Here is a 15,729-nt window from a genome sequence, read left to right as displayed (position 1 = left end):
CCGTCGTCCTTTTCCCTGCTGTTTCGTGTGACGAGAAGGTGATTTAAAATCGAGGGATGTAAATGCAAAGAGGCGCCTGGCGAACGTGATAAATCATCGGCCGCGGAATTTACCGCCGCCCTACTCGCTTCTGATCGAATACTAATTGCTTTCGGTATCTTTTTTCGAATGGTTGATGCGAAACGTTTACCAATTTGTGGGAATACATCGTCGAATTTGTATTTTATAATTAATCCAGAGTGTTCGTTTCCCTCGACATTTATTTCTATCCACCTTTCGATCGTTTTCTTCTTTTACTCTCTGCAACAATTTTATAACTCCCACTACCGGTAAGTGCAAGGAATTTATACAGTTCGGTTTGCCCTTTCGATACTTATAGGTCTTAAACGAGCTGGCGTTTGACGTACCGCAACGTTGTCCGTTACTTTTATCTAAAAACGTTCTCGAACCGATTGCGGCGAAATCCATCACGTGCACTGTTTTAGTATGTCATGCTGCGGCCTAGCGAGCCATCTCGGAAATAGAAATCTCATCTATTGGAGACCAGGCCCGATACCACAGGATACTATATCTCCCTTCTCCAGGATTAATTAAGGCACTCTCCGCTGGTACCACAGGTACCACAGGCACTCCTGGTAGGCGAATCAATCGATCAGGTTTACCACCTTACCACGTTACCTCCCAGGCAATTGACATTCTCGATGCGTTTTGTATTTTCAGCCGTCCCTAATTAATCCCGAGTACCTTTGGCTGACTTGGTTAGCCCAAAATATTCCTTCAAAATAGCCACAATTACCATTCGATAAATGCTCGCTGTATTCTCTCCGTAAACGTCACGCTATATCGACAGGTCCGAACTGCTGCATAATTTACTGCGATTTCGATGCAATTATATTCAGAAGGTTGTAATGATTTTTTGAATTTAATAAAGTAAAAAGCGAATAACGTAAGGAAAGGTGTTACGTTTGTCCCTGGACCGCTAATAATTCGCGTCAGAAGGAAATAATTAAAGTACACCAGGCGGGGGAGGCTCGAACAACAAAAGAACAGGGATGGTTTGTAAACAAGCGTAAACGTTCCGCGCGTCCATGTTCGCGGCGGTGTACCGGCGATAAATCTAAATTTACCGGCACCACGAAAAACTAAATCCCCCGCAATTTCCGTCCGGGCGACGAGCAAAAAACCTCAAGAGCTGAATTCACGCTGGCGATGTATCATAATAACGTTCCCCCGACCATGGTTCTCGAGCCATGGTAACCGTGGCAGACAACCAGCCCGCGATAGCTCGTCGTTTCTTCCCCCATGGAACTCCTTAACGCTCCAATCGTGCCCGGCCATTGAAGAATCGCGAATTCACCGTGAATTTTCTACCTTTATTCCGCAGCCGTAATGACGCGGGATGAAAAATGTATAAGCCTCGGGACTTTCGTGCGAACATTTTTTCATTTTTTTTGCAAATAAAACGAAACATCGAAAATAGATTAAGGATGGAATTTGAGTTCATCTGTTGCTGTAAAGTTTTCGGAATAATCTGCAAATTTCCTCGAATCGAGCAGAGTTTTTCTGGTGTTCGATGAAAGAAGGAAAAAGTCGGGAGATCGATAAATAACCCTTATCGAACTCGTGACTTACGAACGAATTACCTAGTCGCCCCTCGAAGTTATCTGTCCCATACATCATCGACGTTCAGCCGACGCTTGTCCGTCGGTTGTTCCGCGTCCTAGCAGCCGTTTTCCCATCATCCTGCGCTATTTATCAGGCAGGTTCCTTCGTCGCGACGCGTCCAGGAGTTCGTTAACTTTTTCCTTGGCCGCGTCACGTGCCGTTCTCGACGAGGGTGTACGAAAAGGCATTAATAAAAACGTGTCGCGCCCTGGTTCCACCCTTGTTCTCCACCTTCGTTCCCTTCGCCAGCCCTCGTCGCACGAACGTCGACATTCGTTCCCGTTCCTGCACCTGTTTCGACTCCCCCTTTTTTCGAACGCCGGACTAGCTGAAAAACGCCCGCGTAAATTACTCGAACTCTCGTAATGAATTGCAAACAACTCGTCCGTTGGCGGTGAGGTAGTTTGCTCGAGTGCGTATTGCGATTACCGGAAACGATCGATGCGTCGCGGATGGAAATGAAATTTTTATTCGTATTAATCGAGGTCATATTAATCGAGGTCCGCGTAACTGTGTTTTTATCAAATCGAGTTCATTCTAAAAAGTTTAAAAACAATCGCTTTTTTGGAATAGCCACGCGTGTTTAAATTACACAATTTGGAAATTGGCGGTGTCGGGTTTTATTTGCGGTAACAGGGCACGTTAAACGAAAAAGCGCATCTCGTTCGACTAATTTGATAAAAGTTCGCGTTGGCGCCTCGCGATTGGCGACTGTACCCAGAAACGTTAACGTTAATTATAAATCCCAGTGGAATAACGGTAACGAAGAGGGAGAAAGAGAAATGGGGAGAGGAAGAGAGAAAGAAGGGACGAGAAAAAAAAGGCGAAAGTCCCTGGGAATAGTTCCAAATGGGAGCCATTAATTTTACTCATCCGCCTAGCGGCAATTCACCGCGTAATAACGAACGTGAAACGATATGAGAAAAGTTGAGATACCTGTCCTCCCGTGCCACACTTTCTCCCTCCTCTGTTGACCTTTTCCCTCCCTCGAGTGGTTAATATAAAATCGCGTTTATCAAGTAAGTTTTTCTCCACCCTTGGTGAAACAAGGTTTAACACCGTTTGCTTATCTCTGATTTCGCACTGATTCGACACCCTCCTGTTTTACCGATCGAGGAGATTAAACGTCATACCCTTCATAATGTTTCGAACTTTGTTTCGTATACTTTGAAGCCGAGAAGTTACTTAGAATGTTAACCTGGACATTAGGACCTCGAATTGTACCTTCTGTACAATTTCAACCCTTAGCTATGATACCTCTGATCGCGTCGATACGTTTCTGATCAACGCTTTCATATTTTTTCTTTATTCGTAAAAATGTAATATCGCGGTGCATTAAATCGAGGAACCGAGCAACTGCCAACAATATCGAAAGCAAAACCTGGTCGGGAGCAGGTAACGGAGCGAAGGGGTCTCGAAGTTATGGACGAAGTGGTGGTTTTCAACTCTGGACCGTTGCGCCACTTACATGGTCAGTCAATTTGCGTAATGAAGCAGCGAGAGAGACTGGGCTCTCGCCGAGGGCCAATTACGGTCGAAGAGGGTCGGTCACTGTACTTAGCTTTACCTAAAACCACGTTGAACCTTCGCAATCGCGGAGGTCCCCGTGTCCCGTAGTCCATCGACGATGTTGTAATTGCGTCACTTGTCGCGAGAATCGAAAGGGACTCGTCGACAGATGCTTCCGTCGAGAGGGCATCGTTATAGTCCGCCCGGAACCTTCCAAAACGGACAAAGGGACTGGCTACAAGACGAAGCCTTCGACAACAAACTCTTCCGGCCCTTCAGACGAGACACGAACCACTACTGTATGCGCCTATTGCATTATTCTTTGGATTCGATGAAAAATATTGGCATTTCGAAAGAGGTTTGATGCAGAATGCAAAGATGTAGTCCGGTATGAAAGAACTAAAAGACAACGGAGTCTAATAGCTTATTTAGTTTATGGTGATTGCGCCGTTCACGAAAATGGAGGGAAAGAAAGAACAAGAAAATGCTTCGAGTTATCTTTCCAGACTCTTTGTATACAGTAAATATATACATTTACTAGTTAGCCTTTGTATACTAATTTCATAGTAACATTTACTGTCAGGAACTGTTTTCTTTATTTATCAGACCACTTTTCCCTCTTCCTCGATTTCAAACCAAGGAACATTTCTATCATGACATCCACATACAACTTCTCCAAACCTTTTGCCCATTATCCACCTAGGAAAAGATAACAAAGGCATTTTAATCCCATCGCAAGTTACACTGACCAAGAAAAAAGGGGCGAGGGGTAATTTTTTGTTCTTTGTGACTTCCATTTCGCGCTCGTCATCTCGCAGACCATTTCGCGGTAAAAGTGGCGCGCACGATGGCGTTTCGTAACGGCGAACGCGCCAACCCCTCCCGAGCCAGGGTCGTTATCCCCGTGATTACAAATTTGTGGACCAGCAGAGGTAGCTCGTTTACGTTGAAACAGAAACGATACGAGAGCAGGAGCGTGTGGAGGCATTTCAGCGCATCCAGCGACGACTACGAAAGAGAGACGAGGACGCTTTCGAACCGAGAGTATTGTACGGTTTTATCAATGGATTCTGGAATATATTGTCTCTCGCATGAGCGATGCCGCATTGTGAATCGCGCCAGCGGGGGTGGTTGCTGATTGAAAATGCACGCGGTCTTTCCTCCCCGTCGAGACCTTGACGGATAAAAGAGCGAACCTATCTGTCTAGGATAAGGACTCGCTGAAATATACTTTATGGAGCCTCGACAAATTGTGTTCTGCGCAAATTTGCTTTGTAGATAGAAACTTTTCCAATTCGCGGAACGGTATTTTAGAATTATTTCGCTGTTCATCTCTTTCGGTGCCTTTGTCATTCGCGTGATTGTGCCTCTGCTTTTCACTCGAAAATTTCAGCTTTTTTCCAGCTTTCCCCTCGTCGATAATTTTGGAATCGAAAATTACTGGGATTTTGGAAGCGTAGGTTACGAGATAATAAATTACCGGTTCGATAACTTCTCTTCTCGACTCGAAAGTTTAATTTTTCGGGAGTACCGTAACAAGCGCAGCTAATGAGACAGTAAGATTAGAAACGTAGGTATTTCTATCGCAACGGACGGCGGTATCGGCGAGCGAATTCCGAATTCAGCTCAGAGTCGTGGCAGCCGTTTTGGTATTCACGTCGTGGAGCTCGGTTCGCGGAACAGAAACGACGGCAGGGAAACGATGAGAAAGTTGGAACAAGAACGGCTACGAAAACGGAGCGAACGAAGCTACCGACAAACACGGGGTTTGCGAAGCAAATACCTCTTCGTCGCGCGAACTTTCCTCTTCGCTAATGCGGTACGATCGACGCGCGAATTTTGAACTTCCCTCGTTGTACTAGATTTGCAACAAACTGTGAGAAACCCTTTGCAACTTGCTCTATAAAACGTGGAACGTTTACGTCCACTTTGGGGAACAAGCTTTCAGGTCAACTTTGAATTTTGTAGCAGGGTTGTAAACAAATCTTGTGCCCCAGTTTTTCTTTCCATCCGTAGGGCTTTAGTCGACAAAGTTTGTTGAAAAATTGACTCGCATCCGAAGTAACGCGAATCTTTCTTTTGTTATAATATCACGAGTATCTCCGTGCTCGAGATTCTACTAATTTATTCCCGAGAATGTACGATCAGTTTGAAGATCGATCGTCGCTCGTTAATCGCGTAATGCATCCGAGAAACATTGAACTGTCGGTGAAAATATACTTGTAGAAGAAGTTCTTTCTCGTCTGTAGAACCGAAATACGCGTTGAATATCTCGGTCGGTCTCAAGTGGCTCACGTTCCTCGAACGCTTCTAATAATATCGAATGCTCCATTCGATATTTCAACGTGACGCTGAAAGAAATATTGCGACGGGCTGATTATAATTTATCGCTGAAACGTCGGTGCCGCCGCAACGGATCTCTTGGTACGAAGGAAAATTTATATCCGAACCGGCTTATCAACTATGTGACACGTCGTATCGAGATCTCGTTAAAGGCGCGGAAACTGGCGTTCGCTCGTGGCCGATCGTTGCTCTCGAAACGATTTGACGGCTGTCTCATGCATAATAAGGGCTCCTTCGCTCGTCGCGAATCTTTATTTCGTGCTGGAACGGGCAATCCGCAGAGTAATACGATATTTTCTGTCTATTGACGAGACTTCGATCCCTCGAGATGCGCCGCCAAGACGAATCAGAATTCAAGAAAGAGAAAATAATGTTACGGGAGAATGAAATCAAGCTCCTTCAAAGCTGATTATCGAGATTCTTTTCCACCAAGATCGATGGTACACCCATGCGATTTTATCGAAACGGTGACATGTAAAGATTAATAACCTGTTTTTGGTGAGCTATTAACACTGAAACTACCAAACCGGTCAAATGACTGCTTCACAAGCTTCTTATTATAACAAACACATTTTGTTAAAATACTTTACTTAAAATCAGAATTGATTTTTATCAAGATAAAGGATAAATATGTGTACTAAATTATGTTTCGTTGTTTGTTTACTTATTTTTCAACTTCATTTTTAATTTCAAATTAAGTACACATTATATGTATGCCGGTAGGTTTAGTGTTAAGAAACGAAAACAGGAGATTATTGAATTGCGAATGTTTGTGTAGGAGGCATATCTTTTTGTTTGAAAGTAAGCAAGATATTTTGGAAGGAGATTTTCAGTTTGAGAGTAATATCCAGAGTTCACGATAGTCGAATCTTCTATACGTAAATCGTATCCGGGACTTTTAACCCCATTGGCCGGGTAAGATATTCCGGTGGCGTGCCGGTGGTTCGTTAGAAATTCGCTCTATCAACGGTACAGTACCGAGGTAGTAAGTAAATCCCAACGAAGCGTATCCTGTTTATCGCGCGTGCACATTTATTTGCATGCGTTTAATATTGAAATCCTACGTTAGGACGGAATAATACAGGGCGGCTTGTTTCCCTTAAAACTCGACCGTTCGCCACTTGTGTACATAAGAAATTCAAATACCGCAAACCAGACCGACCGACCGACACAGTATTATTCTGGTTCGTGGAAAGCGATGAGAAAATCAACAAGAAAGCCAGAGCAAGGTTGCTGGGCTCGTTTCTCGTGGGTCCAGGGCGCCAGATGCTTCCGGCACTCGATCATTTCTTAACGCTACAACAGTGATTACGCGCATCGATTTGTTAGCAACAACCAACTAACGCCTCCGGTAATTTTTCTTTTACCCCATAATAACAGAGAGCGAGAAAGAAAATTACCGTGCCGCGGCGCGATACGGACGGGCACGCGTACCACGAATATTTTTCAACGCACCGCCACGAAGATAAAACGTTTTCATTCGTCGGTGGATTAATTGCGAGACGGAGAATAATACGAACGCGAGCGTTCCCGGCACGGCTGAAAAGCGACAGCGAAATTTCCACCAGAGACCCATTGTCGCGAAAACGTTTGTCGCGTCGGGCGAATCCTTGTCGGTTGCTTTCCTAGCTCGAATCGCGTCGAATCGTCAATTAAATTTTCGGTTACCAACGGCAACGTGGACCGAATTAACTCCGAGGCATCGCATTATCCGATCTGAAATTCCTGTTGATCACCGTCGAGTCGCAGACGCTCGCGAGACCGCGATTTCCGTGGACGAGCTTATTAAATCCCGTTTTTCAGCGAGCGTCGCGCCAAGAAAAATAGAAAACAATTCTTGACGCTGCTTTCTACATTTTAATTCCGCGAACGTTCAAAAGCTAAATCTTTTCCCTAAAAAATACCGGTGTTTCAACGTCGAAATCCGTCGTGTACTTTCACGATAACGCGTCTTTTTGTAGATTCAGAAAATCCGTCACGTGCCGTATAGAAACTCGTCGGTCGAAAATTTGCTCGATTTGCATTTAGGAAAATGACCGTTCTCGCAGCATCACCTGGTCCTCGATGCTCTGTTTATCGCAGCGTGTAATATCCGGCGGCCGTTGACTCGTTAATTTCTCAGCGTCTCGTTCGCGGTCATTCCCATCCGCTCTACCCTCGGTTTCGGCCTCCTTCAACCCCGACACGTCCAACGGCCAACATCTCCGCTTCGTACGGGCCTGAGAGCGATCTCTCCTATACATATTCATGAGGCAATAAGCCCGCCACTGATCTTCCGTGGAATGGAACAACAAGGGAAGAATGGAAAGTAGGGACGCTCGTCAACCCCTTTCTCTCGAACGTCTCCAACGACATTCTCGCGCTTCGCGAGCCACCCTCCCCTTTGTATCGCAAACGTAATAATGACGCTTTTCGAACACTTCTTAACCCGTTAATGCCTCCATGTTAAACTGTACTATCTTACACATTTTGCGTACTTTGCATGTGTGTCATGTTCTATGATATCAAATAATAATCACACTTTGCGGTGCAATGATTGCTTTAAGCACTGGTTGACTTGCATGATCTTGCAAATTTGGTTAGATTAATTATTTACAAGAAGAGCAAATGAAAGGGACTGTCAAGCTTAATATGAGTGGTAAGCGTGAGTCATCTTACGCAAGGGGTTAATAAGCACTGTAGTGTGTCAGACCACATACATCAGTTTTTAATACAATGTTGGTGTGAATATTCGTGTCATATGAAATTTCTGAAAGTTGTAGACGTTGTATCTGTTTCTATGAAATGTGTAAAATTTGTACATAGAGCATTTACTCGAACGATCGAAGTCGTCCGCGATTCTTCGTTGAAACCTCCATGAAAAATACAGGAGGAATGGTGGCGGTAAGTACGGCATGGGACCCGTATAATCACGGCAACGTTGAGAAATGACCGAGCTGCAGGAGCATCTGGTGCTCGGCATCAGGAAACGGATAAAGCTTCCGCTGCTTTTCTTGTTGATTTCCTCGCGGTAGCGCGCGAGCGAGAATAATGTTCCAGGTCCCAGGACCGGACCAGCTGCCAGCCTCCGAAGATCGATACACGCCGTTGTTATTGCGTCCGGAAAGCGGATATCGTTTATCTGCGAAGGAACGAGTTCTCTGATTTCGAATCTCGAGATTCTGCGATCTCTGCCAGATCCTGCGTTATCTACGAAAAAGGACGAATTCGCAGACAGCTTCTCTTCTCTCCGATAATCGAGCCTGTAACTTCAAAATCGTACGACTCGGATGGTACGTCACGAGAAATGTAATTTAAAAAATGTCCGCGCGATTGCAAGTTTGTCAACGTTTTCATCTACCTTCGGGAAACAAATGTCTGCAGAAATACAGGATGCTATGGCCGTACGGATACGGTAGCGTCACGAAACAGGACAAAGATCCTTCGGCTTACGTTTATCCGTTTACCCGGTGACTCTATCCGCCCAGTTTTGCCACGGCCTTTACTTGTTTTAAGAGAAGCACGACGTGACCTGCCGCAATCCCTGCTCGTATCCCAGTCACATCGGTTTCTGCGTACCGACTGCGGACCAATCTCTCCTCGGAGACGCTGCACGGAATATCGGCGTCGTTTCAAAATCCCCGAGATTCTGCCAGACGACTTTCAGATATGTATTACGTCCTGCGGGATCATCCGCTCGACGTGCACGCGAATCCCCCGATCCGTTTTTGCTTCGTCTGTTTTCCCTTATCGTGATCAGACTACCGGCTGATCACGGACGCTATCTTGTCTTTAACTACTTAAGATTGTGTGTAACTCGGCATGAAACATTCGACTTATCGTATAACACGTTAGCCATGTGATCAGTGCTACGAATTCAATTAAAATAATTATTTATAGGGAAGATAAATGAAAGGAATTCTTTAGAGTGTTCAATGTTAAGACGATGATATAACCGATCAAAAAATAAAATTAGGTAATCATGTACCGTGTTAAGCATGTTTGACAGACACCAATTTTTGTTATAAAGGTCAGATGCACTGTTGAGTGCTGCAGTGATAATTGACGTATGTGGTGAGGCACACTATGGAACAGGTTATGGAGACTGCAGACAAAATTAAATTTTCAGTTCCATTTGATGAATTCTAAGAATTGAGAGAAGCATATTTTCCATGTTTTTCGACCTGATTGATGTGTTTGGCTGTTGTAACCGATAGTTCGTTCGTGTCGAAAATAGGTAGAGCGAAGAATAATATTTTTGCTGTAACTAATCGAAGTTCCGTTTCTGTTCAATATTCTGACAGTATCTGTGGGCAAACATATATTATTAAAAACACTGAAAAATTGTTTTTGCACTGAAATTTGTTGGTTGTGAATAATAAGGTTTCTGCAAGAATAGCACATTGACACTAGATAATAGTATTGACAAGTGAAATGTCAGATAATAGTATCTATCGTGACGTATCATCGAAGACGACTTACTGATTATTGTTATCAATCGCATTCGACAAGCGTGTTTTGCAGTCAATCATATAATATAAAAAGCTTTTTTGACACGCTATTTCCCCACCGCGTCCCTGAATTCACCGCGCAGTTGACGATTCGCGATTACGCAATTGAGCCGTTGATTCATGCGTTGTTTCCTCTGGCACGCAGTGTGTCGTCGTGGCTTGGATAACTAGTCCACTCGTGAATAATAGTATTTCTAAACATATCATTCGGCGAAGAGCAGATGAGTAATTAGTGTCATCTCTTTCCGTGGTAAGTGCTGATTTAACGCTATAGATGGCGCAAACGGACATTAATGATTGTGTAGTCGGAAGAATGTAAAATCGATGATAAAATAATTTTTAAGAGAAGCAAAGATGGGATCGAAATATGTGGAACGCTGGGCTGGTAAAACCGCGGTTGTCACCGGCGTAGCATCAGGCATTGGAGAAGCAATTGCACTTGACCTCTTGAGGAACATGGTAAACGTGATAGGTCTGGACATACGATCCGAATCGTGTCTCTCTAGTAAGTGGAAAGAAAACGAAACACGTGGACACTTCCGGTACGTAGTTTGCGACGTAAGCGAGCCAGAGAACCTGGAGGACTTTTTCACTCTTGTTCAAGAGGATGGTGGGGTGGACATCATGGTAAATAATGTTGGGGTTGCGGACTACAAACGCATTATTGGTAAGATGTATATATAATGCATCATCAAATGTAATGAATTTTGTTGAATCATAAAAATTCTCAGAGTATTATCCATATTTTCCAAATACAAATTACTATAAATTTGAGAGCGTTTTCTATTGTAATTCTAAGATTTGTGACTGTTCCATATCGAGTGTGCATTGAAAACAAATTTCAGCGATGCAAATATAAACTTCCATCTCATTTCTGAACCATCCTGAAGGGTTGTGGTAGTTACAAATGATCGTAATTCCAGAATCATCAGTGTCAAGTTGTCGGATATTTAGACAGTATCGCGATTCGTTTCCGTCAGAAATGAAAAATATCCTTTAACCACGAAATTATCTTCGCGGTCGCTCAAAGATAAGTCATATTTCCTGCTACAAGATCACGAGTCAATTATAACTGACGAAGGAAATGGTACAAGAAACTTGTTGGAGAATCCAGTCGCGATTAATCGATACGATTTAAAAGCGTAACGAAAATGAATTCATACGCGTCGAACGATGAAAGCAAAAAGAGGGTGGCTACTTTCATACTCTGTGTCTCTGTGAGCCGAGAGTATTACGCTCGGTATCTCGTTCTTCTGGTCATTGGCACATTTTAAAAATTCCATAAATTACACTTGTAGAGAGCGACAGGCGGACGTTTCAAAGGCTGTTAAATATTAATGTCCTCGCGACCTCCATGTGCATCAACTGGGCGGTGCGCTCGATGCGCCAGCGGAACGTCGAAGGGCATATTTTCAATATCAACAGGTATTGTTGCTCGCGATTGTTTTGTCAAGTCTTCACCCTCTACTTTATCACACACCATTGTCATAATATTTTATATTTTTCTAAAACTTACTGTTTTATAAATTTGAGGAATTTTCATAAGTTCGAGTTTACAAATTTTTCAATTTCTACTTGTTTTAATTTACAAGTTCCAAACTCTTCGACTAATTTCCAACTGTTTAAATCCTCAAACCCACAAGTCACCAAACCACAAAATTCTCAAATTTAAAAATGTAAAAAATGAACATGCGTAAGAATTCCAAACCCTAGATTGCCATATTCTATAGAAACCAATTTCGACCTAGAACCTACCAATTTCGAACCAGGACTGCGAGCGTGTACAACACTAGCAAAAATTCCAGAACGAGAAATATTTGAAAATGTCGACTAACGTTGTTCGAGCACGTATCCGGCATCGGCAATAAAACGGGAAGGAAAAAAACGCGGTCAACGCTTTCAAGACCGAAACAAACGTTTTGGTTGTTTGCGCTCGAAGTTGATTCGAATAAAACTCTGTGCAAATGGGTAGCCACGGGCGACTGGATGTTGAAGCAATTTTTTGTTTCGCGCGGTAGCGTGCTGGGACACAAAATTCCAAGCGGATCCTTTTTGGAAATCGATGGCTGTAATGGCTGGAACCTGTACCCCACTTGCAAACACGGAACTGTTGCATTAACGCACACGGTGCGGCAGGAATTGGCGGCCATTAAAGCACCGATTCGAATCACCGTAAGTCCGCGCGATGTTACGCCAGTTTTCACCGCTGTAAAAGCTTTGTCGTAAGACTACGGGTACACAGGCGAGCGTTAATCGCCGATGAAAGCATTTTTAACTCTTGTGTTTGTTTTGATGTCAATCACTTTCTCTTTCAATTAGTGCAATGTGGATTTTACTTTTCTTTGTCAGTAGACTTTTTGATTTATCTGGACTTTTAACTTGTAGAGGATTAATATGCGTTGGAATTACTATACATTGAATTACCACGCGTCGAATCACCACGCGCCAAATTACCACGCGTGGAATTACTACGCGTTAGAATTACTACGTATGGAATTACCACGCGCCGAATCACCACGCATCGAATTACGACGCGTGGGATTACTACGCGTTGGAATTATTACGCATGGAATTACCACGCATCGAATTACCACGCGTGGAATTACTACGAGTTGGAATTACTATGCATGGAATTACCACGCGTCGAATCACCACGCGTGGAATTACTACGCGATGGAATTACCACGCGTCAAATCACCACGCGTGGAATTACTACGCGTTGGAATTACCACGCGTCGAATCACCACGCGTGGAATTACTACGCGTTGGAATTACTACGCATGGAATTACCACGCGTCGAATCACCACGCGTCAAATCACCACGCGTGGAATTACTACGCGTTGGAATTACCACGCGTCGAATCACCACGCGTGGAATTACTACGCGTTGGAATTACCACGCGTCAAATCACCACGCGTGGAATTACTACGCGTTGGAATTACCACGCGTCGAATCACCACGCGTGGAATTACTACGCGTTGGAATTACTACGCGCCGAATTACCACGCGTAGAATTACTGAGCTTTCGAATTACTACGCACTGGACTATTACGCGCCAAATTACCACGCGTCGAATACATACATTGTATATATTATCGTAGCTGTAATTACTCAGACCTAACCTGATAAATAAATCATAGTAAATCTGCTATAAAACTTGAACTAATTTATCTTTCATTGCAGAGTATCTCTCCCGGCATAGTGAATACCAACATAGCGGAGCATGCTCCTCAATTAACGGATATTTTGAAGAAAATTCCAGCTCTCGAGCCAGAGGATGTCGCGGATGCTTTGATTTATGCACTCGGTACTCGACCCGAAGTGCAAGTAAGGATTTATGATTTACCTATGCGCGATAAAGCTGATGTCTAGATCTGCAAAATGTGTTTTCCACGGAATTTCAGATCTCGGAGCTGACTATTCAACACACGGGTGAGCCGTGATCTTTCTATCCGTTTTGTATCTACATGTAAACGGATAAGGATTTACTAGACTGTAACTAAAAGTAACATTGATTTTTTAACTACACGCGTAATAAAATTTAGTCTGTTTTTTCCGTACGAGGCTTTTGCTTTTTCATCTAGATAAAATGTTGCGAGTGTTTGAAAGATTCGTTTCGTTCCTTTTATGTTTTTTCTGTGAAAGAGGGATTTGTTACCGAATGGTTACAGCGTGTGTAATACTGAAACTGCGAGTTGACTTTTATACAAACTTTTATTTTAGAAATACAAGTGCAATTAGTCGAACAAAGAAATTTCAGTACATTGTGACAGGTGCATAAATGGAACAATGTAATCTGTTCGTATCAACGTAAACACGTGTTGACGTAAAACTTTGACAAAGAATAGAATTCGTTTTCAGAATAAAATTTTCTTTGTCAACATATTTGTCGATAACATAAAAATATTGATATTATATTTGGTAGCAAATAAATGATTCCAAAGAACGTGCATCTAACCGAATAAGGTTTAAAGTCGTCAATTTTTAATTTCATCGACCATAACAATTCACTCAGCACACTTCATTCGCACACAGATTACGTGCCGCTGATTACAAAGTGCAAATTGGTGGCACGCAGTCGATCCATAATTACAGAAGGCCCGTACTCCTTAGGATTCAATGATTGATGCTATTATTGGGCTGCGTGACCGGACTCGGTATTAATTCGAGTTACGCGAGCAACAGTTACTAACTACAAATCTTGCCCGTTCGACTGCGGTATCTCTAATTAAGCCATAATCACCGATACACAGTGTGAGAACGCTTCTGTCGCGTTGGTTGACCCGTCATTAAATATTCCGTGTACGCGACGAGAGCGTATTTCTTGCGCTGATTAATGCACCGACCAATATAATTTACGTAATGCGTTCGCTAATAGACCACGGCTCGCGATTTCGTTAAATACACGGTCCACTCTAAAATTTGATCGCAATTTATAGCGACGCATAGAACCCGACCAATGTCAAACAGCCGCTCGATAATTGAGCGATTCGCCGAGAGACCCATGCGAATCGAATTTCCATACGAAACGAATATTTCATCGTTTCGCTTTTTTCACGAGGGTTTTTGTTTTGAAAAAACCGCGCGTCGTAATGCAATTAAGAATGTAATTCGATTTGTGGACTGTTAAAAAATGATTCGGAACGGGTGGTGATATGTTTGGTAAACATTTTATGTAATATCGTTGCGCGTTTTATTATCACGCTATAAACAATTTCGCGTTGATATGTGCGAACGAGTATACAAGTATTCGTTGGTTTATTCGTTCAATCACTTCGCGTCGAACTACCACGCGTTGAAATTGGCAGGTGTCGAATTACCACGCGTCGAATTAACACGCATTGGAATTACCACGCGCCGAATTATCACGCGTTAAATCACCACGCGTGGAATTACTACGCGCTGGAATTACCACGCGTCGAATCACCACGCGTGGAATTACTACGCGCTGGAATTACCACGCGTCGAATCACCACGCGTGGAATTACTACGCGTTGGAATTACTACGCTCTGAATTATCACGCGCTGGTATTTCCACGCGTCGAACAACCACGCGTGGAATTACTATGCGCTGGAATTACCACGCGTCGAATCACCACGCGTGGCATTACTACGCGCTGGAATTACCACGCGTCGAATCACCACGCGTGGAATTACTACGCGTTGGAATTACTACGCGCCGAATTATCACGCGCTGGAATTTCCACGCGTCGAACAACCACGCGTGGAATTACTCTGCGCTGGAATTACCACGCGCCGAATTATCACGCGTCAAATCACCACGCGTGGAATTACTACGCGCTGGAATTACCACGCGTCGAATCACCACGCGTGGAATTACTACGCGCTGGAATTACCACGCGTCGAATCACCACGCGTGGCAATACTACGCGCTGGAATTACCACGCGTCGAATCACCACGCGTGGAATCACTACGCGTTGGAATTACTACGCGCCGAATTATCACGCGTGGAATTACTATGCGTTGGAATTACTACGCTCTGAATTATCACACGCTGGAATTTCCACGCGTCGAACAACCACGCGTGGAATTACTATGCGCTGGAATTACCACGCGTCGAATCACCACGCGTGGCATTACTACGCGCTGGAATTACCACGCGTCGAATCACCACGCGTGGAATCACTACGCGTTGAAATTACTACGCTCTGAATTATCACGCGCTGGAATTTCCACGCGTCGAACAACCACGCGTGGAA

The 15,729-nt window shown here is 43.7% G+C and overlaps 1 protein-coding gene across 1 annotated transcript; it reads left to right on the top strand.

The window, feature by feature from the left end:
- Positions 1-10,078: 10,078 nt before the first annotated feature.
- LOC100878151 (farnesol dehydrogenase) lies at positions 10,079-13,981 on the top strand. Its single transcript, XM_076529512.1, has 7 exons — positions 10,079-10,257; positions 10,352-10,674; positions 11,306-11,432; positions 12,026-12,179; positions 13,192-13,335; positions 13,413-13,440; positions 13,732-13,981. The coding sequence occupies exons 2-7, from the start codon at positions 10,362-10,364 to the stop codon at positions 13,776-13,778; spliced, it is 813 nt and encodes a 270-aa protein (XP_076385627.1). The 5' UTR covers positions 10,079-10,257; positions 10,352-10,361; the 3' UTR covers positions 13,779-13,981.
- Positions 13,982-15,729: the final 1,748 nt, after the last annotated feature.

The sequence above is a fragment of the Megachile rotundata genome, chromosome 3 (genome assembly GCF_050947335.1).
Source record: "Megachile rotundata isolate GNS110a chromosome 3, iyMegRotu1, whole genome shotgun sequence".
NCBI classification, from domain to species: Eukaryota; Metazoa; Arthropoda; class Insecta; order Hymenoptera; family Megachilidae; genus Megachile; species Megachile rotundata.
Note: the sequence above shows the minus strand (reverse complement) of the source record. Positions and strands in the feature narration are given on the sequence as shown.